Raw genomic sequence first — 25,537 nt, 5'->3', positions numbered from 1 at the left:
GAAACGTTCCTGATTCCGACTGTTGAGGAACAGTTCGGCGAAGAAGACTTCATATTTCAACAGGATCTTGCACCGGCTCATGCGGCAAAGTCGACCAAAGATTGGTTCACTAAAAAACAGCTTGAAGTTTTGGCATGGCCGGCCAACTCGCCTGACCTCAATGTCATTGAAAGCCTTTGGGCCAACTGAAGCAGAACATCGCCACTGCCTGGGAAGCTGTGAGTGCGGAAACTTGCGACAAGCTGGTCAAATCGATGCCGCGGAGACTTCAGGCAGTCATACAAGCCAAAGGGGCAGCCACAAAATACTGAGAAAGTGATGATTGTAATTATAATAAAAATTATTGCAATTCAATGAAACGCTTTCACCATTATTCTAATTCAATAAAACAACAGTGTCACAGTTAAATGGCCTAAATGGGCCTTTTGTAAAGCTCAGCTGAGCAAATTTTTTTCCAGATAACGAGTTCTGTGATTAGTCTAACGAGTAGGACAGGTGCGGTGAACACCTGATTTGCTTTCTGCACAAAAAATGCATTCAAAGAATTTCATGATTGCACTATTTAAAATAATTCTAATTCGTTGACCAGCACCTGTAAATAAATAACTTAATAATGCAAAATAACTTTAAATAAATAAATAATTGATAGGTAAAAGGTAAATAGGTGTTGTGAAGAAAAAGTACATACTTTTGAGTGTGTAGCAGAATAGTATGCAAGCTTTGGGACATACTACTTTGTCATAACTGCGTCTTTAACGGACAGCTCTGTCGCTTAGCTCTTACACGCATCCTGTCACTGTTTAAACTGCCCTGTCTATCATCTTGTCACAGTTAAAATCCTCCACATTCAATTTAATTTCCTACCGTTTCGGAGAGAAATATAGTAGCACGTTGATCTGGTTTTTCATGTGGAGACTCTCCTCATGTGTTTAACTTTTAAATGCATCATTATGCAAATTGCAATGACCAAACGTATCTTTACAAAAGTGCACAATGCTGTTGCAGATGAAATATAATGTGGATAACATTAAATAAATATCTTTTTGTCAGGTTAGATACTGATTAATCACTCAAACCCCTTTATCTAAACCTCTCTACTTAACCTTCGGACTCGCACATCCGTCAAGTTTGTAGTTTTTTAACACTTTATTCGTGTTTGTAGTATTAATCGAATCCTCGTCCAACTCGCAATGGGTTGTGGGCAATATTAGCCATTAGACTGATTAGAGTGTGCACGGATCTGCACATCAGATTTTGACCGAAAAAAAGTAGACCATCCGGGTATCTTTAAAATACTCATTTCAACATGCTACGATTTGAGACATTTCCAATTTCAATTTCCAATACTATTTAGGACGGATAGTATATGAATTTGGGACGCAGTATGCGTCATATCAAATTCCTGCTTTAGATGCCCCCTACTGGTTATTCCATCCCCATTAAATCTCCAGAGCACCCCCACCCTCTTGCACTAGACTTTTCTTTTCTTATGTCACTGATGCCCTCCAGGCTTTCCTCCCTCTGAGTCTATGAATCATAGTGACAGTTTGCCAGTATTCCCCAACTCCTTGATCCTGTTTTGTTCTACCCAGTTTTGAGGTGTGACCTTGATGCTGCTTTTATAACATCTCCATTTAGCACAGGTGTTTCTAGATTGCACAAACTGTGCCAAAAGATGCCCTGATGCCAAGCCGTATTATCCAACCGGCCTGTAGGACAGAGGCTTTCCCAGTCTTGCATCAGCAGCTTTTTAAACAAAGTGATGGTCTTCACAAAGACTCTTGACATTTGACATTCTATTTTGTGTTGGTTTTTGTGGGCGTGAGATGAATTAGATGACTGTTTGGAGAGATGAGAGAGAAAATAGTCTGTCTTGTTTTGTGCTCTCTACCAACAAAGGGAGAAGATGGAGAGCCAGTTGGAAAAGGAGGCGCGTTTTTGCCATCTAATGGTTCACAGCTCCCATGATTCAGCCATAGACACAGACTCATTAGAGTGGGAGACTGAGGTGGTGGAGTTTGAGAAGGATCGGGTAAGAATGCAGAAATCCATCTTAAAGGTTAGGGAACACATCTGGGAATATGTTTTCCAGGCCTGGAAAAAGCAAGAACATTTCAGTAGGACTTTATTTAACAGGCCTGTTCTGCATGTACATATTAGGTACTTGCCAATTAATTACCAGTAATTACAATAACTGGGTAATAACTAGGTGCTAACACTGAACCTAACCTTAGCCCTTGTAGTTAGCTTATATTTCTCAGTGATTTCTTTGGCAGTACATTATAAGTGCATCTATTGTAATATAAAGTGCAACCAAAATTTCTGTTGGGAATACACATTTTTGTAGTGTTAGTCTTAAAGTGTTTTTAGCTATATATTACTCTCGTTTAGGACAAAACTACAAAAGTTATATTTTTGAGAGAAGCATTCTTTGTCATTGATTATTTTCAATGAATCTGTCGAACTGGTTCATACTTGCAAACTCTTAGCCTTTCTGATATTGAAATAGGCCATTCCCGCGATTCACAGAGTTTTTGGGTGGTGGGGAACTGAAGAAAACTGACTGTCTTCAGAACAATTTTGAATCTTTTCATCTTACTTCCGTATGATGTCTCATAAATTAGTGCCAGATTTACTTTAGCTTAAGAGCGCAATTCCAAAAAAGCGCTGAAGGGAGTTCTGCGCGTGATTACTGACAACAAATTAAAGAACACAGACGCAGCCGGATCATTTCCATAATGACCAACGCAATCTAGCAAGAGCAACGCAAATTAGCGTCTGGTTTAAGACATGCTTTTTCAATGCCGCAAATACCAGTAAATTGACTAGCGCAAACCTTAGTAAATCACCTCGCATGATTCATTTAAATACTCCTACAAATGCATGCAATAAGGTCAGCCGCAAAAATAACCCTGTCCAAGCCTTTTCAGCCCTAATTTTTCTCTGTGTGTCTTTAGTAAATCCTGACAGTAGGTTTTTAACGGCAAAAGAGGGTTTGCGCTGGCGCAAGCTATTAGTAAATCTGGCCTTTAGTGTTTAAAGGCATGTTGCTGCTTTGCGTACAGGGGTAACCACTGTGTTTCAGGTTTTCCATTAGCGCCACCTACTATCAGAGAGTGAGTTTGTATTTTCATTTAGCCAGTCTGAAAATTTTATATAACCGTTATTAGGCTAGTCTGAAATGTGAGGTTTATTATTTTATAAAACTTTTCTGTCAAAACTTGTTTAAATCGTACGGTCACTTTACAGTTTAGGATGTTACCACAGACATTAGTGTTGTTTCAAAACATTGCTACCTAAATAACATGCAGTTCTATTCTAAGATAAGAATTTTCTGAAACAATTTAAACGGCTGATTCCTGGAAAATCTTTTTTTTTCAAGTATGTTGTTCACAAATTTGTGTGAATGATTCATTAAAAATACTAACCCAGCAAATGCCTGCAAAGGAAATTTATTTGTCAGAAAGGTATAACCTATAATTGTTTTGTTTCTTTTTTTTTTTTTAAATTGTTGTTCCAGGATGCTCTTCACATCACTTTACCTTCATTTTAGTTTATTTTTTCTCCATGTGGAGAGGTCTCATCTGTCTCTCCATCAATATCCTCCCAACAGGACGACATGGATTTGAAGGCAATGGGGTTTGATATTGCAGAGGGGGTGAATGATCCATATTTACCAGGGGATTGTGGGATATTTGTGACCAGGGTGGACAAAGGAAGTATCGCGGATGGAAGATTGAGGTGAATTCAGATATTGAGTGTTTTTCAGATAATGCCCTCTAGAATGATTCTACAGTCATTTCCCTGCTTATAGTTTTGTCCTGACCGGGTGTGCCTCTCTCTCTCAATAGGGTGAATGATTGGCTGCTGAAGATAAATGATGTGGACCTGACTCACAAAGACAGGAAGCAGGTCATCAAAGCCGTACTTAACGGAGGCGGGCTAATCAATATGGTCGTTCGCAGGAGAAAATCTTTAGGAGGAAGACTGGTTACTCCTGTCCACATTAATCTCATCGGACACAAAGGTATCACTTACTTCTGTAACGTCCCACATCTTCCCCAACTCATTTGACCGTTTCTATAGCTAATTTCCCTTATTTTCTTATTAATGACCCTTAATTTTGGTCTGCACCCTCCCAGATGCTGGTATCACTCTTGAGGGTGGCGTGTACGTAGCTGCTATCGCACCGGGCAGCCCAGCTGCCAGAGAGGGATCTCTTACCATCGGAGACCGCCTCGTTGCCGTAAGTCATCAAGCAGTCATGCGATCCTTTCTTAAATTGAAGGAAGATCGCTGCTGTCAAGGATACGTTTTGCTCTTATAAAAGTCTGACCTTAGCTCTCATCACAATCTCCTAACTGAAGCACATTTTTAATCCAGTTACTTATCTTAAATGCATGGGGGCTGATTAGACGAACTGCCAATCAAATCCACTCCACTCCCTAAATGGAGGTGACTGAATATAAGACAGGTGATGTGCTAAGCGATATCTGCCACTCTGGTGATAAGTAACACAGATGTTAATCCTGAGAACAGATCAGGTGTTACTTTAACTCCCATGCTAGATACTAGGTAGTTGATATCTGTAACCTTTTGGCTCCAGTATCTGCCATGTCAGACGGCTCAATCAATAGTGCTACTACATTTGATGGATCTTGTCATGAAAGGAATAGTTCACTCAAAAATGAAAACTGTGTCATGGTTTACTCGCAATCATATTGTTGTAAACCTGCATGGTTTGCCATTTAGGAAACATGAGCACATAAAGAGAAACTTTTTAATTATATGGAAAAAGGCAGCCAGTACATTCATCAAAGTAAACGGGGACAAAACACCAACAGAGGTATCATAAAAGTTTGCCGTATGACTAGTGCAATATTTTCAAATCTTAAAAATAGTCATACGATAGCTTAATTTGAGGAACAGTTTTATTTTGTTAGTTTTCCTTAAAAATTCCTTCAATTTACAATTAGATTTTTGTCATTTTATTTGCTTTTGACATTTATTAGGTTTTGTTTTAAAAATATTTCTAAATGGTTGTAATTTTGTAAAAAAAAAAGAAAAAAAAAAGTTTTAGTTCAAGGCAACATTTCAAAATTTTCATTGTTTAAATTTTATGTATTTATATTTTATTTAATCTTTATTTCAATTAACAAAATATATTTTGTTACACTGATACACTGATAGACAAAAAAAAAAGTCCACTAATAACACCTATGTTTAGTGCTCAAATGTACTACATTATTTGTATGTACTACAAAATCGCATAAATGCCTTTTGAAATTGGACGCGATTAGTTCTTTAGTGTTGCTGACATCAAACCTGATGTCTAATAGCAGCACCATATTTGATTTGAGAGCAATTTTTGATGAATAACAAGTTTGGTACTTTGAAAAATAAGCCATGTTTCCATCCACTTGTCAATCGAATTATCTAAAGTTCGGTAAAAAACCTCATGCGAATAAAGCTGGTGAAAGTGTGTTTCCATCAAACGGCTTTAAAGCGGATAAAAACCTGTGCGTAATGACGTCACATGCTGTTTTGCGATCAAATTGGTATATCGAATTGATTTGAGACATGTTAAGGTGTTTCCATTCATTTTCTCACCGAATTGCACAACATTCAAGCCAACATTTGCGAACAAAGTTTTACTAGGCAAAATGGATCGCACCATAATAACGTGTCCATCCGCGTTTATCGCATAAGCCGTATATCGATCAAGATAAAATCCGATGAGACCGATCGTATTTCATTTGAGTCGATATTCATGAAATTCAATCGAATTTGACTGTTTCCATAAGGCATTTTTCATTCGATATCACTTAATGCGGATAAAAACGTGTGGATGGAAACATAGCTATAGTGCACAAGTAGTATGGACCACTTTTTTGATACAAGGGTTCTTTTTTCCATTCTGAGTCTCCTTACATTATCATTAAATGGCTAGTACACAAATCTTCAACATTCCTCTGTTTTTGTCTAACAGTAGAAAGTCAGTCGGTTTAGGTTTGGAAGGACTTGATGGTGAGTAAACAATGACAGAATTTTTATTTCTGAGTGAACAGTCCCTTTACGTTTAAAAAGATGGAAGGATTTATCTGAACTGGAGATCTTGAAAGTTCACCATCCTTTCATTCACCAGGCATCAATTGTCTCTGTTCTCAAGTTTCCGAAGTCATTTCTGAGTTTGAAAAAAGAAGGATTGAAAGTCTGCTGGCACTTTTCTTTGGTGAAGCGCTGACCTAAATTTCTCCTTCCCTAGATAAATGGGATCGCTCTGGATAACAAATCTCTGAGTGAATGTGAGGCTCTGCTGAGGGGCGGCAGGGACTCGCTCGCTCTCTCCCTCATGAAGGTGATTGTTCTCTCACTGCTGTCTGAGCGTGTGCGCCGCTCTCATTACCACATGCCAAGGTGCTGCCGTGACATTTATTCCAAGTCGTATTTGAGACAGCTGTGTCTGAGTTAGAGTACCAACTCTGAAGCATTACTGAGGAAGTCAGGTTTGGAAAATAGGCTAGTTTGTAGTTGTTCTCATTACTGCTTTCAGTAATCAGTTGAGCCTTTGCTAAGTTACTGAGCAATGATAACCATTAAGATAGCATTTAAATAGTTTTGAACTGAATTTTACAAAAAATATTCTAAAAATATACTTTGATTCCCAAATCCCCTCATTCTCAAATAAACATGAAGAACATGAATTGGGGTGCAGCTTAGCAATGAGTAAATTTGTTATTGGATGAAATATCTCTAACAGACCTGTGGCCTGTTACACAAAGCTAGCTGAACAAACTCTTGAGCTTCAGAGTTGGTTTAGAGTTGAGAAAATCTAACAAATCTAGAGCATGTGCGCCTGAAAGTGTGACAGCCAATCACATGACGCATGAAGAGCGTCAGTTTGATTCACTTCTTCCTAGAGAGTCGGCACAATTCACTTCTCTGCTGAAGATTAAGAGGCCGTTCTGAAAAATATCATGAGTTTAAATGCATTTCCTACAAGGCAGGACTAAAGTTTGAGAAGGGAGCAGAACATATCAGACTATATTAATACAAGTGAATCGACTAAATTTATTTAATTAATAATTCACATAGGTTCACAAAGAGTTTAAATGAAAATGGAAGTTTAGCAATTTTAAAAGTTGAGAGTGAATTGGAAGTGACTATTGCATCATCTAAATGTCATTTGTCATCTTGCTTGCATCCGATTGGTCCAGTTTTGGTTTGCAATCTTTTATTCAGAATGAAAACTTGTCCAGTAGTGATGGGAAGTTCGGTTCTTTTCCGCGAACCGGTTCTTTCGGACAGTTCGTTTCAATGAACCGGTTCAAAAAACCGGTTCACCAGTTCTTTTACGTCCTCGCGTAATGACGTCAATTATATCATCCCGGCGGATAAAAATACTTTAAATTAAAGGCATTTGTAATCATAACTTCACTTAAATAATAGTACTCATCGTAATAATCCTCTTGGATAAGTTTCTTACATTTACATTTTGCAAACGAACCCTGTAGCCTACAGGCGATGTGCAAACGCGGATATTTAACATGTCTTAAATATATAAAGTGCATAAGTGGTCTTCATCATTTTATTTGTAATAAACTTACATTTCGCCGAATTCGGCCCCTCATTTAAGTCCTCGGTTCACCCGTGCTGCGTGCTCATCAGCACATCATCAGTTGGCTGAAAGAAAGTTCTGTTTAGAGACGGTGCTATCACGCATGCTCAGTATCTCCAGCTCATCGGTTCTCCGTATCGAACGTGTCCGAAAGAAACAGTTCTCGGTTCTGTACTGGTGATTCAAGAACTGCAACAACCAGTTCTTGACTCCAGAACCGTAGCATAGGCTGTGTGCTGAGCTGAGAACTGCTGAAACCTGAATATACAGTCGACAAAACTAAAAGAATCGATGCATGTCTTTCTTCTCCAATATGTTTAATACGTTATGTTTTAACACATTATAAACATTTACTAAGCAGTACTGTGCAGTGTGCACCATTAAAACTTTGGCAAGAGTTTACATCAAATATTTATATCAACTTACTTAGAAATTAAATGAGCAGTTCCTGAAAATATTATTTTAATAAATGTTTAGTTTGACAGGTTTACAATCCATTCATTGTGTTTCCAAACTTTAAAATAATACAGTGATAATACAGTAATTATGTGATAAACATGTTTCCAACATGTTTTTTTTTATTACACTTACTGATGTTCAACTAAATAAATACTTAAGAAACGTACATTTCGTCCCTCAGAAAAAAATTGCACGCGTGCTCAGCTCATCGATCAGTTGTTCTCATTATGTCGAACGTGTCCGAAAGAAACAGTTCTCGGTTCTGTACTGGTGATCCGATAACCGCTGTACATGTGCGTTCGGTAGTACGCGCATGCGCAGTATCAGCTCGTGCTCATCACTCTCAAAAACAGCACGTTTCAAACTGTTGGATTTACTGGAGTGAAATATACTCCGGGATATTGGTTTATTTCGAGTCAGAGGGACTGTCAGGCATGTCTGAAAGTGAGTAACTTTAGTAACTTGTGTATCAGCACTAACGCAAGACGCGAACTGTTTCGAACGATTCAGTCCGATTTAGTGTACTGGTTCGACCGGTTCACTAAAAAGAACCGGTTCAAAAGAACGATTCGTTCACGAACCGGCCATCACTATTGTCCAGTATCAGGGTTAGGCGTGTAGTGCAAGTTACCATAGCAATGAACATCACTAAAACCAATCCATTTTATTGAAGCCAGAAATCCAGAGTTTGCTCAAACTTACTCGTGTAGCCTCTAAAACCGGCCTTTTATGAAATAAGTAGGGTTGGGTACCGAAACTCGGTGCCAATAGGGAACCGGTTCCGACGTAAACGGTAGTAACCAGACCGAATAAGAACGAAAATTTCGGTGCCTGATTTCGGTGCCTAACTTCATTAGGCACACACACACACACAAGGTCTCTCGCTCGCTCTCTCTCCGCCGTGCGTGTGCTACACAGTTTGGACCACAGTCTCTTCTGTCTCGCAAGCGCGCTCTTTCTCGCAAGGTTTGGCTGCATTTCACGTGTAAAATTACGTGTCAGAACGCCCTCTGGGTGTGCCGATAGTCTGAATCCCATATACACAAGTTTATGAGCCGTTTCCGCTCTACATCCTAAACTCCTCCCGTCGATGCAACCCACTTCCGTTCTGGCGGTCTGGGTTTGTTTTGCTAGCTAGCTTCGACAAAGCGCTGATATCGCAGTGACATAACAATTACAACATGAAGAAAGGTGGTTCGGGAACGATGTGTGTGATAGTTGGTTGTAAACACTCGAGAAAGCACCTGAACGAGTGGTTAGATAGAGAGTTCTACGACCGCAAACCAGCTACGAAGAGGTCCATGCGCTCCATTGTTTACACACAAACACACTCACACAGTATCGCGCCCGCGCCTCTCTCTCACACACAGTTCGATCGCCTAATTATTATCATCATGGCTCACACACACACACACACTTTGCACTCTAGCTAAGAAGCCTATGATATAGTTCGGATCGTCAGGAGGACATTCACTGACAGCGCGTTCTCTTTTGTCTAGTCGCGCATGAGTGGTTAAAGCATTTGCGTGAATAAGAGAATGGTCATAACCCTAGCAAAAGGATGACAGAAAGAACAGATGTTGCGTTTGCATTAAATATTTTAACACGTTAAAGCTGGACAAAAATGAATCGGGAAAATATTTTTCTCACGGCCGCACGCCGGAGATCCGGCACGGTGGCGAAAAGTGATTGCATTATTTATTGCAATAAGTAGAGGCTTCAATCGTTTTGTTGTAAGTAGAATAGGCTACTGCATTTTAAGGGGTTAGTTTCGACATTTAAAGGTATTTTAACCGGTAAAATGGTTGGTTGGTACACAGCAGGTAAAACAATGCAGAGTCATAAGGATAATTGCAAAAGAGATCATGTCTTTATTTATAGCTCAGCAGTAAGTCATGTTATAGGTTACAGTCCGTTTTCCAAATACAAACACGTATTCCATCCGCAACAACATGCTTCTTTTATTTCCTATAATCATGTAAATGTCTTCCCTGATTAAGCTATAAACTGCAAACACTTATTTAGCCACAATTGTTGTTATTATGTTAAAAGAAACATTAAAGTAACACACAGATACATTTGCTATTACCACGGACATAAACTGATAGTTATTTGCACGTTATGTCTGTTTTATCTAGCTGTGTATGACATGACACAACCGACTTTGTTGCTGTGCAGATATTGATATGCCTCGACGGCTTTCAGATTGTCCAATTGCTTTTCCATCTATTGCCATGGATTGCACGAAGTAGGAGCAAATCTCGCTGTACGTTATGCTGGGCCACGTCGTCATGTTAGTGTTCTGCACTGAATTCGGGTGGGGGATAGTAACGCCATCTCCAGTCGTGGAACCGTCGCTGTGTACACCGGCAGACGCTGTGTGCAAACCTCTTCCGGCGGAAATGAAGTGCATTTAAGTAGAGTTATGGCGGCGCCCATGATTTGGCGCGTAAACTTGTGTATAGAATCAAGCCAATTCATTGGCTAATGGCGCGGGCGCCGCATCGACGCACTTACGTCGTCATATGTTGGCGCGCGCGCGCCATCTGCTCCTCAGATTTCTCTGCCGAAAAAGGAAGCTGGTCGGCAGCGCGAGGAGCTTGGCAGCGTCCCGTTCCCTATTGAGAGAACATAGGTTACACCAGTAACCAGAGATGTTCTCTTTCATAGGTTCACTCAAAGAAGCAGTGGATTTGTAGGCTGCTGTATCACGTGCCGTTTGAACTGACGCGCTACAGCGATCTGTCACATTTCAAAGAGCCAAAACGTTATTTATTGTGTGAATCTCGTAAAAATATTGACAGAATCTGACAGCTGTGGATTTGTTCCCTATCAAAAGTAACCTTCTCTGTCTTGTCTGTCCGTGTCCTCTTTGTCCGCGATTTTTCTGTGTGAAAAGGGTCATTTGCGTGAGTCTCACGGTCAATGCGTGAGAGTTGGCAGCTCTGCCTGCTAGTAATCTCTATTAATCTCCAGTATTATTACATTGTTTGATACAATATTGTTTCATTTGATATTATGTAAATATGAATTTTTATTTTATATTGGTTTTATTATTACCATATGTTACTTGTATTTATATTGTTTAAAGATTTAAGTTAATATTGTGTCCAGTTTGGCCCTGTAAATTAAAGGGTATTATTTTTTGATAAAGTGTGTGCGGTTTCATTTTCTTAAGTACCGATTTAAGAACCGTTTAAGCACCGGAACCGCTTAAAAAATACCGAGTAGGTACTGGAATCGGATAAAACCCAAACGATACCCAACCCTAGAAATAAGCCACAGTAACTGTAGGTTATGTACTGTACCTCTGAATGTTTGTATTATTGATGTTGTGGTGTTTTAACTATGCCAGTCATGCTGAACCTGTCCATTAACAGTTCTTTCCTCGGAGCACATCGGGGCAGAATATCTTTGAGAGCCTGAGGGAAGCCGAAAAATCTAACGGCAGAATCCACCTGTCAGATGTTCATTCACGAAACAGCAGAAACCTCAAACACAACAGTTCCACTCAGACGGACATTTATAGTGGGGACGCGGGCGGCGAGAGAAGAAAGACCAGGACAGACGCAGAGGAGAGTGGTTATTCCGAAAGGAAGGTCTACCCAATCGCCACCTTGCACCCTAACACACTCCGACCCGCTTCAGAGCTGGGACTGGCCCGCTACAGCGGCAGTGCCTTTCAGGAGGTCTGCTATACCCGCTCCGAGTCAGTCGGCCCTGAATGCGTTACCCTGGAAACCACCCTGGAGAAGAAACACAGTGGCGGCACTTGGCCTAAAATGGTGGTGGGTGTTTCCATGTCAACTGACAGCCCGGCGCAACTCTCCATCTACAGGTCACCCAAGCAAAGGAAGTCCATCTTTGAAGCCGATGCCTTCAAAAGGCCAGATACACCCTCGAAGACGGACTACCATTCGCCTCAACCTTTGAGAGCGGACTCCTCCCCAACACCTCCAACCCCACCCACACGAAGCGACTCCTTCAAGTTCAAGCACAAACATCAGGGAAGCTCCACCTCAGAGTCCACCATCACCACGATCTCTATCCCCGAACCCAAGCAGGAGGACCGCAACGGTAACCTGTACTTCACCGAGGTGGGGCGCGAGGGCAAGGTCTTGAGCTCCAGGAAGTCCTGCGAGGAGGACATTGGTCGGATGCGGCCGGAGGAACCAGAAGTGAAGCGTCCAAGGCCCAAATCGGCCCCGGCCCTCAGGCGCAGGATGACTCCTCAGACCATTGCTCTCCAGAGCTTCCAGGTGAATTTATAGATCCGCTGGGCTTGACACAGCCAGCCGCCTCTGTTTTAATTAGCCTCGCAGCCTGAGATTGATCTCCCACTGCACCAGGAAGAAAGAGAGAGAGAGAGAGAGAGGGGAAGAGAACATTAGAAGTGCTGACACACAATGATGATGATATGCAGAAGACTAGCTTAGCGTTCTTTTATTAGTATGAATGTTTTATAATTGGCTAATTATAGTAATATAATCTAGTATTTTCCACTAACTAAAATATACATTTTAATATATGACATATATTGAGTCAGAAACATAGTAGAAGTAGTATTAAAGGAATATTTCACCCAAAATTAAAACTATCCCATAATTTACTCACCCTCAAGCCATCCTAGATGTATATGTCTTCTTTCAGCTGAACACAATCAGAGTTATAATAAATAATATCCTGGCTCTTTTAAGCTTTGTAATGGCATTGAATAGTGCACAAGTTTTTGAAGCTCTAAAAAACACATCCATCCAGAAGTAATCCATACGACTCCAGTGGGTTAATAAATGCCTTCTGAAGCGATGGGTTTTTGTAAGAAAAATATCCATATAGTGATTATAGTAGCAACCACATCAATATTTTGAATGTTATGTAAAGAATGAAAAATGTTGAGTATATTTTATTAGCCAACCAGCCATTTTTTAGGATATTCTATAATATGTAGAAACATTCATAACTTTCTAAAGAACTGTATACTGAATTATCTAATGCTGTGTGTGTGTGGGTGTTTGGCAGAGTTATTCAAACGATGGTGACTCTCTGGAGCAGAGGGAAATACTGCGTTCCTCTCCTAACCGACCTCATAGACACAGTGTGGGTTTCGTGCCTACAGCCTATAATGGAACCCTGCCTCCCAGTGAGTTACACCTGCCCTAATCACAACCCAAGCCACCCATGGTGCATTTCAATGTATCTCTTTAACAACACTTTCTACATGCTCTCTCCTACAAAATTAATGTTTTACTTCATTTTATGGTGAAGTCAGTACTGAGTAATTGAATTGCTCATTTATGATAATCATGCTGAATATGTATGAATGTGCTTGTTGAACAAAGCCTATTTCTTCTCTAAGTGTTCATGTCGTCGCTTAGTATGAAAATGCAGGTCTCAACAATTTTATGCATTTATCTTTTTTCTGAATCTTTTGTCACAGCATAAGGCCATCCTTATTTTTGAGCCCTGAAATGTGTCAATTAGGTCCCATTTAATGCATTAACATACAGTATTTACATTTTTATTTAGTTTCATGTAAAGACGTAAAACGTTTATAATATGAATTTGCTAATTATAGTAATATAATCTAGTATTTCCCACTAACTAAAATATATATTTTAATATATGATATATATTACTGTATGACTGTAGATTTTTGTAGAAACAGGACAAACCACTATGGGTGCTGCTTGATGCCTATGTCATGTGACTATACAGTTCACATGGGGTTTGTGCGATAATGAGGTCTATTTTTACTTGATTTGAATGTTCAAGCTTTGTCCAGAGTGGCTGCCTTCTGAGCTTCCCTGTCGTTTGCTCATCTGTCTCCAAGAGCAGCTGGCTTTACTTAAAGGTGGAACTCAATTCTGAACACAAGCAAAAGCCAAAGCGAGGCATATTACATCAATGTGTAATGGCTACACTTGGTGCCACATAAAGTTAATGGCACAATTCCCATGTTTTTTCTTTTGGGAACTGTACACATTTTAGATTGATCTATTATCCAACATAACCTATGATAAAAAGTATCTGTAAGTAAAATAAAGGGGGTGTCCCATCTTTGTTAACACATGATATACCTCATATTTAAAAAATGTAAGATTCCTTAAATTTGGACACTGAAGATGCATGACAAGAAGACAAGTAAAGTTTTACATAAATTGGTTCAGCTGTACTGTTAAAAAAAAAGTGTGTATATATATATATATATATATATATAAATATAATTTAATAGGGACAATGAACAGTCAATAACTGCCCCAGAATCAGCTACAGAGCTAAATTTCATCTGCAGTCCCTGGGCAGGAAAAAGTGAATCGCATAACATAGCTAAACAAAAGACTCATCTTTAATCATATTTTCCAAATGTGCAAGAATAAATCACCCTGATGTTAGTTTGTATCTTATTCCAGTTATTAACAGCTCTTACAGAAAAAGCTGAACAACCAAAGTCAGAAGCTCTAAAGTGCTCTCTGCAATCACCTCTTGAAGAAGCTCATGTTTGTCTTGTGAGCTCAGCACACAAAGAGACAAATTCTTTCAAGAATGGTGGTACAAGGTTATTAACAATTTTGTAAAATAACAAATATAATATATAAAATTATATATTATATAAAATAACAAATTCCTTTTTGTTTATATTACAGTGATTATATCGATTTTGTTTGTCAAATATTTTTAAAGCACATTTATATAAACTTACTGTGTAAAGGTCTGAGAGTGGATTTTCATGCTTGTGACCATAATGTAATGTAATAAGAAAAAAAAAGAAAAAAAGAAAAGAATACAAGTAGAATGCAACACTTCAGCAGCTTCTATTGAAAGTTTATGATTATATATCAATTTTATATTTCTAAGATTAAATGTCACTGCACAGACTTGAATGTCAGGTGAGTCTAAAATAACTCAAGATATTTAAAATATGGTACAATTTGTAATTTTTCGCCATTAACTACGATATCTGGTTCGACCTCTTCCTCCTTTTGAATTTTAAAATTCATGCATGCAGTTTTCTGAACTTTTAATATTAAGCAGCACTGAGTAAGTCAGTCAGAAATGTTTTGATATTGCAAAAGATAATTTGTGCTACCTGTTCTTTCATTTTGGCATGTATATAAATCAAAGTATCATCTGCGTACATTTGAGTATGTACATCTGGACTGGCATGAGATCATTCAAGTACACACTAAAAAGTAAGGGACCCAGGGTAGACCCCTGAGGAACACCTGTGGAACAGTCTCTTTGGGAAATGTATATTTCAATCTGAGTGCACTGTTTCCTTGTTGTAAAATAAGAATCAATCCATTTCATTGTATTAACTGAAAAATTTAAATATGATCATTTAGGTAAAAGTATGTTTAGCGCATCAAACGCCTTAATATATTCAACACTGCTTTCAATCCTGATACACAAGTTATTGAAAGTGAAAATAATCAAACAAATATTTTTCTTTAATTTAGTGGAAATATAAATTTGTGAAGTACAAACCAACATTTGGTCCAAAATACAGCATAATTTAGGCTAAGTTTGAAAAAACGAATTCCTATTACATAAGTTAAATTTATATCTTTTTAATTTTTATTTAATGTTCATTATTATATCATTTTTTTAAAAGTCACAAATAAAGCTCTACATGTCCCAAATTTTGGTAATAGAGTATCAAAAATTGCAACCTAGATAGAAAATGAATAGAACATAAAATTGCTCAAATATCAAAAGTCAGTGCTTGACCAGTGGTGGACGCTCAACATTTTCTGAAGGGTAAACACATTTCACTCAATGGTGTGAGGAGAGCAGTAGCCACAATTATTTTAATATAAAATATTGGTTATTTGGTTGTGTTTATACTTCAGACTCAGCACATCGAGGACTGGCCCCCTGCCCTGCGATAACAGCCGTTATGAAGAACCCTGTTTACATGGTGCGCAGTCACAGAGTTCACACTAACAACTGCCCTTCCGTCACCAGCCAGATCAATCAGCAGCACACACACCCCAGGTACCACAGTTCCCACTGAGACCACACACACTGTACTGTACTTCTACTGAAGACTACATTCATGAAATATGACAACTCGGTCAGTCACAGAGTGAACGTTAATCTCAAGTTTAGGCTTACAACCAGGGTTAGGGGCTTCTACACCATTCAAATTCACATATCATTTCCCTCTGATTTTAGGGTTATGTTTTGTTAAGGTTAGGTTTAGGGGTAGGGATAGAGTTAAGACTTTTGTTTTTGGACAAGAATGTTGTTCCAAGACAAACAAAAGTTTTTGATCCAGGAAACATGTCTTGTTTGACAAAAATCACAGTGACCCATCTAAAAACGGCATGAATTGCATTAAAATGCAAACTTTTTATGATGTCATACTAAGTAAAAATGAGCTGTTGTAGGTCAAAAACAGAATAATTATTTTATTTCTCAGGAGAATAATTGTTCCCTTTCCCCAAAACCAGTGTTTGCTGATCTGGCCTGCTCAGTTTTCTTCTCTCCATCTTAGTCCTCAGCATCAAGGACATCTAAGTCTGGACCTGAGCCAGAAACGCACCCCAGACTACTCTGAGTCGTCCCGTAGCAGCCGGGCCTCACACGGCACCAACTCCCTGCCATCCAGCGCTAGACTCGGTCAGTCTCTGTCTTTAATAATATATGTAATCTATTCCCCTCACACACTAAACCATTGATTTTAAGTAGTGTGTGTTTAGTTTGGTCTCCTCATCTTCTCCTCCCTTTGGTTTCCTGAAGGTTCATCAAACAACTTGCAGTATCGCACTGAAAGGATAAAGATTCCCTCCACACCGCGCTATCCTCGCTCCATACTGGGCTCAGACAGAGGTGAGCCTCCCCCCATGAATCCAGCATCTTTCAATTCATTTTACGTTCTGACTGCAGTACTAGTGTACTCCTTTCTACACACTGCACAGGATAAACTGTAGGCTTTATGCAGCGATACATGTTTCATGTAGTTTGGTAATTTGTCAGCTGACCTCTGTGTGCATGTAGAATTATTTCAGAAATATTTCTTAAATAAATAAATTTAGCTTTTTAATGCAATTTGTAATCCAGTGTTTTCCTTCCGTACTGCAGTTGGTAAAACTGTTAATACCACCACTAGCAGCAATATGATACAGGAAAGGTAATTAAAATGTCAGACTAAGCTCAATCAAGTAAAACATGTCAAGTAGAGAAGACTTTGCACAAACAAGCCTGACATTTGCGTACACTGAAACATTGGAAGCCTGAATAAATAACCCGAGGTAGAGTCTACACTTAAAAGTGCATATACATTTTTTTTCTTTAATGATGAATCATACACAGTTTAATGCCGGGTTCAGACTACACAATATTATTGTGATTTTTATTTGGCCATTAAGCTTTAAAGAGCGTGCCATTCAAATCATTTCAAAATCTTTTCTTGTTTCATGACTTCGTGGGGTCGGGTTTTTTTTTTTTTTTTGGAAAATACCCCCAAACATTTATTCTCACATTAAGGCTGCATTTATTTGATCAAATACACAGAAAACAGAGCAATATTGTGAAATATTACAATTTCAAAGAACCGTTTTCTATTTAAATATATTTTAAAATGCAATATATGTGTCACAATTTTTGTTAGACACAGCTGCATTTTTAGCATTTTCTTCATTTTCAGTGTCACAAATCATTCTAATGTGCTCAAGAAACATTTCTTATTGTTATCAGTGTTGAGTACGGTTGCGCTGTAATGTTTTTTTGGGAACCATGATAGATTTTTTTTCAGAATTTTTGATCAATAGAACGATCAAAAGGAATAGCATTTATTATAACATTATACTTTTACTGTATTTATTTTTAAAAAAATGACACCAAAAAGTTATGAAACTATTGTCTGTGAGTAATTTCTGTTTATTTCTGTGTATTGTTATATTGGTACATTAACTAGATTCATGTTCTGTTTTAACTGCATTCAGCATTTTGAATCTAATACATACCATACAGATATATTATGGCGAATTCATAAATATAAAGATTTATATTGATTATTGTCCAAAGGTGTCAAAATAATTTCCTGTAAAAACAAGCTTTTGTCACTCCAGAACACATGCTGACTGTTGTTCATCCATGTTGCTCATCAGGGTCCCTGTCTCATTCAGAATGCAGCAGTCCCAGTCTCATCACCCCACCCCTGTCTCCTCTCAATCTCGAGACGTCCTCGTTCGCCTCCAGCCAGTCTCAGAGCTCCATCTCCACCTTGCCCAGGATCTCCGTCAGCCCTGTACCCACAGGAGAGCGGAGAAAAGACAGGTACACTCCTGCTGCCTCAGTCTCTTCCTGCTGCGCACCTCCCCCCCCAGACCCTTCATCAGGTTGCCAAGCAACAGCTCGCTCTTATCCACGTACAGCAGCCCGCCAAGCTCAGAATCCCTTTATCTGACTCGAATAATTGGTCTGTGCATCAATATAGAATAATGTATGTTGAAGGATCAGCCGTTCATATCACCGTCGCTCTCTGCATGAGAACTTATTTTAATCTGCACCATCATATAAAATTCTGATCGACTTTTAGCAGAGATTTGTTAACTAGGTCACTCATTCCAGTTGTTCTTATGCATTTATTATAATTCTTTTCTAAATATTTGTCTTCCTCCAGAGTCCCTTGTGTGTGTGTGTGTGTGTGTGTCTCTCTCTTTCACAATCTGTTTGTCTCCTCTCTTCTTTGCTCCTCTTAATCTTTCAGATCTCTGTACCGTAACAGATCCTTTCTGAGAATCCCTCTGGCTGCTAGGCCTAGGTTCTCCTCTCTCAGAAGCTTGAGGTTTGTTCCCTGCCAGTTACGCACAGGGAATGCCTGACAAACGTACTTGTTTGTTCCAAGTGGTTGGCTGTAGAAATCCTTGCTTCTCTGTGTTGTGTTGGTATACAACCCAGGCTTTGTGTTAGTGCTGCTACGATAATTAGATTTACCACATGGAAATGCCAAATTACAGAAGTAAAATGAGTTGGAGTTGGAATGACACTTCAAATGACCGACCAATTAGTCAACTAGTTGCTCAAGCAACCCAAAGGCTGATTTTGAAAATGTGTAGTTTTGCGAGTCCCTATTTAGTAAGTTTTATTTTAAAGGGTTAGTTCCCCATAAATGATAATTCTGTCATTTACTCACCAAACCGATAAAACTTTCATTAATCTTTGAAACACAAATGAATTTTTTTAATGAAACCTGAGATTTTTGCACCTCTATTGAAAGTGCACGCATCCAAAACTTGAACGGTTCATAAAAATAAATCCAGATAAATTAAGCGTTTTAATCCAAATCTTTGATCAACGCACATACTTTATTTATACGTGAATAAAAAACAAATATATATATTTTTTTGAAAATGATCAAAAACTTTGATTAAACCGCTGGATTGATATTGACTACTTTTACAGTTACGGTTACACGAGCACAGAATCGGGCCTGACACCGATGCTGGTTCATCCCTAAAAATATTTTTCTTTCTTGTTTCAAAGATGAACGAAAGTCAATCATGTTTCGAATCACATAAGGGTGAGTAAATGATGAAAGAATTTTCATTTTAAATATCCCTTTAATACGACTACACGGAGGGGATCAAGTTTATGAATCTGTCAACATTTTCCTTGAAGTGGAGTTTAATTGGTGTTATTGGGTAATTTTACCTGCTGCTACTAATTTACTTTTTTGATTAACCTGCTCAGCAAGAGATTCCTCATGAATGTTAAATCTGTACACAGCAGATTTAACTTTTTTTTTTGAGTAAATGTCTTAAGTGCTTACGGTTCTGGATTGGAGAGACATTTATGATTTGCATGTCAGTTTGGCTGCTCTCGTTCCGAAAAGATCCAGATTTTCTCAATCAATCTAATGCTAAAGGTGGTTTTAGTATTATTATTTCTGACAAATCAAACCTGTCTATGATGATAGCAAGAGGCTGTCCTCACTTACAACAGCTTCAATCATTTCTTTACTCAGGGATACAGAGATCTCTTTTGAAATGTTGCATACTTGTCAGGGAAGCGTTGATATTTTGTCTGGACTTGGAGCTGTAACATTAACGCATGTTTTTACTTGTTTGGGCAGTAAATCAGTCTTTTGTACAGGCATATTTAAAAATGTAGGTTAGAAGAATGAATGTACAACCTTCTGGATCTTTTATTGAAGTCCTGTATGCACACTCCCTCTGCTTTCTATCCTGTCTTTGTGCCTGTGTGGCAGTTAGTCCTCCAAACTGCCCGTTCAGTGAATGTCTCTTGCTCTACATCCACCTGCATGGTTCTCCTCTGCCTACCCTGGCTAATACCTGCAGACCAGAGTCTGTCTCAGATGTTGATTATCTCTGATCTTCAAATTCACACACTTTTATCGCTCTGGCAGGCCATACTTGGAGGAGCCACGGAATGTTATCGTGCACAAAGGGGCGGAGCCTCTCGGCATCTCCATCGTGAGCGGAGAGAATGGTGGAATCTTTGTCTCCAAGGTGACCGGGGGCAGCATCGCACACCAGGCTGGGCTGGAGTATGGAGACCAGCTACTGGAGGTTAGTATACATCAATACTTGACATCCATAACCCAGATGGGCTTTAAGAGAAAAGAATAAAGAAAATGATAGACTAAAAAAAACCTTTAGTCATTGGCAAACCTTTTTACATTTTTATGGCAAATGTAAATTCATGACCATTTTAATTTAAATACAGCCCAATTAGAGAATTCCACATATTTAAGCAGTGTTTTTATTTCTATTTCACATGTCATATTGAGGACCATCACACCCCAGAATATAATGCCATTTTATTTCATTATTTTATTTTATTTGCCATTTTTAATTCTATTTGCTATTTTTTGCACTTTTTACTTTATTTTATGCAATATTATGCAGTTAGTTTTGTCATTTTATCTTTTTAATTTTATGCAGTTTTATTTTAAGAAATTGAATTACCTTTATTCTTATTCTATGCAATTTTATTTATCTTGTTGTATGTATATATATTTTAAATTTTACTTATTTTGCTGTTCAGCTAAATGATGAAAATATTAGTAAAAAACAATGTCCTTTTTTTTTCTTTTTTTCTGATCAGTAAAGCTGCATGTCATGTCAAATACTAATATGCATTGTGTAGCTCACATTAATTTTGGTTTCTTTCCCTCAGTATAATGGGATAAATCTGCGCAATGCCACTGAGCAGCAAGCACGGCTCATCATTGGCCAGCAGTGTGACACCATCACGATCATGGCCCAGTACAACCCACACATGTATCAGCTCGGCAACCACTCTCGCTCCAGGTACAGCCTTTTTCCCATTCATTTTTGCTCAGGTGAATGCAGATTTCATCGCATAAGCAGGTGTGGTTTATTCTTGGCCATGTTGTTCCATAGTTCCCGCTTGGAGCCAGTGAGCACTCAGTCCACCCCGCAGGGCAGTGGAGCCGCCACCCCAGATAACCACTCCACCATAGACACCCTGAGTGAACAGGATGAAGGCACGCTCACCCCATCCTCCAAACAGACGACACCCACCACCAGCCCAAACAGCTTCATCAGGTACTGCACAAAGACATACACAGATCATGCTGTCCACTGCCTACATACAGTATCGTTCAAATATTTGGGGACTGTACTACTGTATTACTTTTCATTTAATTGATGAAAAGTGATCGTAAAGACATTTTATAATTTTATATGGTTTCAAATAAATGCTTTTCTTTTTAACTTTCTATTCATCAAAGTATCCCCAAAAAAATGATCATGGTTTCCACATAAAGATTACGCAGCACAACTGTTTTCAACATTGATAATAAAAAAAAATCAACATATTAGTTGCATCTTTTCTTAAAAGGAAGCAAATACCTTTTGGAGCTGCCAGGGTTACACAAAATGAAATCCACCGACTTTGGGTGACCAGTCTGATTCTGTATCTCTCTTGAATATTTAGAATTTCTTCAGAGAGTTCCAAGAAGGTTCCAGAGCCTCGCTTGGTAACGGTGAGGAAGACTCAGGTGGAGCTGGGCGTTCAGTTGTGCGGAGGAAACCTGCAAGGGATCTTTGTGGAGAGGCTGGAGGAGGACAGTCCTGCCAGAGGAGCAGATGGGCTCGTGCCTGGGGACATGCTACTCGAGGTAAATGGAGCAACTTCTCTGTCTGTGTAAAGCTTTTTTGTGGACTACTGTGAACAGGAATGGTGAGACAGCAGTTCTTTGTAAGACAAATAAATATTTTTGGGGGTGATAGATGCTTTACGAATGGACTAATAAACTTTTAGCAACAGCCCTGTTGGCTGCTGTTACAATCAAGAGTCAAGACAAATAGGTTCCCGGAGTCATCTTAGCCATTGGCACTGGTGCAGTTAGACTTTTAACTAAAGTTGAACATGTATCATTACTCTTTACTCCATGTAGTGCTGCAGTGATAATATACACTCACCTAAAGGATTATTAGGAACACCATACTAATACTGTGTTTGACCCCCTTTCGCCTTCAGAACTGCCTTAATTCTACGTGGCATTGATTCAACAAGGTGCTGAAAGCATTCTTTAGAAATGTTGGCCCATATTGACAGGATAGCATTTTGCAGTTGATGGAGATTTGTGGGATGCACATCCGGGGCACGAAGCTCCCGTTCCACCACATCCCAAAGATGCTCTATTGGGTTGAGATCTGGTGACTGTGGGGGCCAAGTTAGTACAGTGAACTCATTGTCATGTTCAAGAAACCAAATTTGAAATGATTCGAGCTTTGTGACATGGTGCATTATCCTGCTGGAAGTAGCCATCAGAGGATGGGTACATGGTGGCCATAAAGGGATGGACATGGTCAGAAACAATGCTCAGGTAGGCCGTGGCATTTAAACGATGCCCAATTGGCACTAAGGGGCCTAAAGTGTGCCAAGAAAACATCCCCCACACCATTAAACCACCACCAGCAGCCTGCACAGTTGTAACAAGGCATGATGGATCCATGTTCTCATTCTGTTTACGCCAAATTCTGACTCTACCATCTGAATGTCTCAACAGAAATCGAGACTCATCAGACCAGGCAACATTTTTCCAGTCTTCAACTGTCCAATTTTGGTGAGCTCTTGCAAATTGTAGCCTCTTTTTCCTATTTGTAGGGGAGATGAGTGGTACCCGGTGGGGTCTTCTGCTGTTGTAGCCCATCCGCCTCAAGGTTGTGCGTGTTGTGGCTTCACAAATGCTTTGCTGCATACCTCGGTTGTAACGAGTGGTTATTTCAGTCAAAGTTGCTCTTCTATCAGCTTGAATCAGTCGGCCCATTCTCCTCTGACCTCTAGCATCAACAAGGAATTTTCGCCCAGGACTGCCGCATACTGGATGTTTTTCCCTTTTCACACCATTCTTTGTAAATCCTAGAAATGGTTGTGTGTGAAAATCCCAGTAACTGAGCAGATTGTGAAATACTCAGACCGGCCCGTCTGGCACCAACAACCATGCCACGCTCAAAATTGCTTAAATCACCTTTCTTTCCCATTCTTTTTTTTTTCTTTTTCTTTTTCTTTTTTTTCTCCCCCCTCTTCGGAGGACAACTTTATTTATTTTATTTTATTAAACTGTAATATCTGAATGAGTTTGAAAACAGAATGAGTTTGAGTCTTGAAGTGGTATTTTAGTGAGTTGCACCAAACGTTCGGAACCAAGACGGGAAAGAGACCTGTACCTTTCTTTCCCATTCTGACTTTCAGTTTGGAGTTCAGGAGATTGTCTTGACCAGGACTACACCCCTAAATGCATTGAAGCAACTGCCATGTGATTGGTTGATTAGATAATTGCATTAATGAGAAATTGAACAGGTGTTCCTAATAATCCTTTAGGTGAGTGTATTTCACCCTCAACAAAAAGCCAATAAGATTTTCTCATTGGCTTTTGGAAAATAAGCTGTTTGACCAACAAAAGTTTGATTATGAAAATGTTTATCACGATAACTTTTATGCTTCTGACTACTCTTTTAGTCTTTATTTAAATTTTACAAGTTGGAAAGTTTGGATATTTTGCAAGAGCGAGAGTATAAACGCAACAAGGCTGTAAAGGCTGTGATAGACCAACATCAGTGTCAGGCCGTTGTTGAGCGTCTGTCAGCTCAGTTTTTGCAGTGTGTTCTTCACCGTCAGCACAAGTCGGACCCCGTTGGCAGCTTATTGGCGGCTTTTTGGCTGATTGAGCATATTGAATCGGCATCAGTTGGTGAGAGAGAGAACTCCGATTGGCTGTTCAGTTCAGTGATGAAAGCAAGCAAGCAATGAAGTCAGAGGGCACACAGAGAGAAGGCTGTTCTAATTTTGTCATCTTACCTGAGGTTTTCGATACGTGAATATTTTCATAACGACATGGCTATCTGGAATGAAGAAAGTGATCAACCTGATTCACATTTAAAATGGTAAGCAAGCACTTTTACGGTTTGTATATCTGCTGTCCTAGTTTTGTTTTTACTGACGAACATAGACTACTGCCACCTGCTGATGTAGACAGTTATTCCTCTCACGCACGTACAAAACGTATTTGCTAGTTGGCCATTGGCTGTAGTCTGCTGGGTGTTCAAGCACAATGTTTTGCCCTAAATGCACACAACGTGAGCTGAGGTTTGGTCTGTCACGGCCTTAAAAGCGGACTAGTGGGTAGATGAGTTTTCCTGTTTGGTGTGATGTTTAATGTTCCTGACAGCCTCTGTAGTCCCATTTACCCACGTTTTAGCAACCACCTTTTTCAAGATACATAAAAGCTTGTAAAAAGCATGAGTGGGGTATTACTTGTGTATTTTATGTTATAGAATAAAATGAAAATATTTTGAGTTTGTGTGTGTAATGTCATTCTATTTGCTATAGGGTGCATTCCAGCCTCATCCACTGACTGTATTGTTTTCCTCTAATTCAGATGTCAGTATGATGCATTCCTAACTATTGTTTTTATTGATCACTTCTTTGCTTTCTCATATATTGTGTGAAATTGGTAATATCCCGTTCTTGGCATGGACATATTCAGACCTGTGTCAGCCACATTATTACACACTTATTTGCTTCACTAAGAAAAAGCAAAGTCATCTTGTTTCTCTACATGTTATATTAGTTCTGGAATGGAAATCGATCAGGAAACCTTAAAATTGATGCATGCATGCGTTTAATTTTTTTTTTTTTTTTTTTTTTTTTACCTATGTTAAAATAATTCAGGCACAGTGCCCAGAGAAGTTCTAAAACTTCGAGAAGGTGACACAGTGTACAGTTATATTTTTGACATGAAATTGGATATTTAATGTGATTACACCCTTTCTATCGTTCTTTGTTCATCCAGTATGGCTCAGTTAATATGAAGAATAAGACGGTGGAGGAGGCGTACCTGGAAATGCTGAAGCCTGTGGAAACAGTGACTTTCAGAGTCCAGAATCGTTTGGATGAGTTCAAACAGGTGAAAGACACTCCTGGAGATGGATTCTATATCAGGTAATAAAAAAAAAATAA

The 25,537-nt window shown here is 39.0% G+C and overlaps 1 protein-coding gene across 5 annotated transcripts in view; it reads left to right on the top strand.

Moving 5' to 3' along the window:
* dlg5a (discs, large homolog 5a (Drosophila)) overlaps window positions 1-25,537 on the top strand; it is a 71,352-nt gene that overhangs the window by 36,096 nt on the left and 9,719 nt on the right. For 3 of the 5 annotated variants that reach the window (XR_008806812.1, XM_056248107.1, XM_056248106.1), the window contains exons 11-27: window positions 1,900-2,032; window positions 3,614-3,741; window positions 3,852-4,027; window positions 4,143-4,246; window positions 6,266-6,358; window positions 11,458-12,336; window positions 13,097-13,217; window positions 15,928-16,072; window positions 16,575-16,699; window positions 16,820-16,909; window positions 18,190-18,358; window positions 18,792-18,869; window positions 20,451-20,613; window positions 21,224-21,357; window positions 21,451-21,615; window positions 22,007-22,190; window positions 25,371-25,519. Coding sequence is in view for 4 of the 5 variants with exons in the window: in XM_056248107.1 (XP_056104082.1) it covers window positions 1,900-2,032; window positions 3,614-3,741; window positions 3,852-4,027; window positions 4,143-4,246; window positions 6,266-6,358; window positions 11,458-12,336; window positions 13,097-13,217; window positions 15,928-16,072; window positions 16,575-16,699; window positions 16,820-16,909; window positions 18,190-18,358; window positions 18,792-18,869; window positions 20,451-20,613; window positions 21,224-21,357; window positions 21,451-21,615; window positions 22,007-22,190; window positions 25,371-25,519 (3,036 nt within the window). In the remaining variant the exon portion in view is untranslated. The remainder of the gene's footprint in view (window positions 1-1,899; window positions 2,033-3,613; window positions 3,742-3,851; window positions 4,028-4,142; window positions 4,247-6,265; window positions 6,359-11,457; window positions 12,337-13,096; window positions 13,218-15,927; window positions 16,073-16,574; window positions 16,700-16,819; window positions 16,910-18,189; window positions 18,359-18,791; window positions 18,870-20,450; window positions 20,614-21,223; window positions 21,358-21,450; window positions 21,616-22,006; window positions 22,191-25,370; window positions 25,520-25,537) is intronic. The other 2 variants (XM_056248108.1, XM_056248109.1) reach the window with 2 other exon arrangements.

The sequence above is a fragment of the Rhinichthys klamathensis genome, unplaced genomic scaffold, assembly GCF_029890125.1.
Source record: "Rhinichthys klamathensis goyatoka isolate OS25496 unplaced genomic scaffold, OSU_Roscu_1.1 h1tg000053l_1, whole genome shotgun sequence".
NCBI classification, from domain to species: Eukaryota; Metazoa; Chordata; class Actinopteri; order Cypriniformes; family Leuciscidae; genus Rhinichthys; species Rhinichthys klamathensis.
The sequence above is the reverse complement of the archived record's forward strand: the minus strand, read 5'-3'. Positions and strand labels throughout refer to the sequence as shown.